Here is a 1,359-nt window from a genome sequence, read left to right as displayed (position 1 = left end):
TTTCTTCCACTTGGACATTAATATTTAAGATCCAGTGTTTGATTTTTTATTTTTTTTAGTTATATGTTTAAACTGTGTTGATAAATCTCTATGGGTCCCTCCTAGGAGTTTATTTGTGACCCTTGTAATTTATCAATGGTCATACAAACTTTTTTTTAATGTATGTTTGGCCACCAAAGGCTTTAAACAAAGAGAAACACATTGCTTTAAACTCCCCATTCAAGGAGTCACCTTGTCCAAAGGCATATAACCCAGTTTATGAATGTTTGTTGTTCTGTTTTTCAGATGTTATCTTGTAATTATTATCCTGTATTATGCTATGAAAATGTTCTACTGAACTCTTAGATTATTTCCTTAGCTTGGCCATTGTGAGCAATGCTATAATGAATGCAGGAGTGTAGATAATCTCTTCAAGATACTGAGTTTGTTTCCTTTGTATGTATATCCAGAAGTGGGATTGCTGGATCATATGATAGCTCTACACGCAAAAAAATGAAACTGAACCCTATCTTACACCTTTACACCTCTCACAAAAATTAACTTGAAATGAATTAAAGACTTAAATGTAAGTCCAGAAATGATAAAATTCTTAGAGGAAAAGCTCCTTGACATTGGTCCTGGCGATAATTTTTTTTATATAACACCAAAAGCATAGGCAACAAAAGTGAACATAAACAAGTAGGACTACATCAAACTAAAAAGCTTCTGCATAGCAAAGGAAACAATCAACAAAATGAATAGGCAATCTATGGATTGGGAGAACACTAACAAACCATATATTTGATATGGGGGTAATACCTAAAATATGTAAGAAACTCATAGAATTCAATAGAAAAAAAAAAAGAAATCTGATTTTAAAATGGGCAAAGGACCTGAACAGACATTTTTCCAAAGAAGACATACAAACAGCCAACAGGTAAATGAAAATGTGCTCAACATCACTAATCATCAGAGAAATGCAAATCAAAACCACAATGAGATATCATCTCACACCTGTCAGGATAGCTATTATTAAAAAGACAAGAGACCTGGACAGGTAGCTCAACTGGTTAGAGCATCGTCTGGATATGCGAAGGCTGCAGGTTTGATCTCTGGTCAGGGCACATACAAGAATGAACAAATAAGTGGAAAAACACTTCTCTCTCTCTCTTCCTCTCTTTCTCTAGAATCAATAAATTAAAAAAAAAGACAAGAGACAAATGTTGCCAAGGATGTAGAGAAAAGAGAACCCTTGTTCACTGTGGATGGGAATGTACTGGTAGAGCCATTATGGAAAACAGTATAAAGATTCCTCAAAAAATTAAAAAATAGAACTAACCTTTCTTTGACTGAAGAAATTGAAACTATATTTGAAATATA

At 33.5% G+C, this 1,359-nt stretch overlaps 1 protein-coding gene across 1 annotated transcript in view; it reads left to right on the top strand.

Moving 5' to 3' along the window:
- The window catches only part of LOC106723606 (coiled-coil domain-containing protein 162-like), a 29,451-nt gene that overhangs the window by 13,562 nt on the left and 14,530 nt on the right, over positions 1-1,359 (top strand). Inside the window, exon 2 of the mRNA XM_014531273.1 lies at positions 286-295. Within this exon, the coding sequence (XP_014386759.1) occupies positions 286-295 (10 nt within the window). The remainder of the gene's footprint in view (positions 1-285; positions 296-1,359) is intronic.

Source organism: Myotis brandtii, unplaced genomic scaffold (genome assembly GCF_000412655.1).
Source record: "Myotis brandtii unplaced genomic scaffold, ASM41265v1 scaffold8, whole genome shotgun sequence".
NCBI classification, from domain to species: domain Eukaryota; kingdom Metazoa; phylum Chordata; class Mammalia; order Chiroptera; family Vespertilionidae; genus Myotis; species Myotis brandtii.
This window is presented reverse-complemented; position numbering and strand designations above follow the sequence as displayed.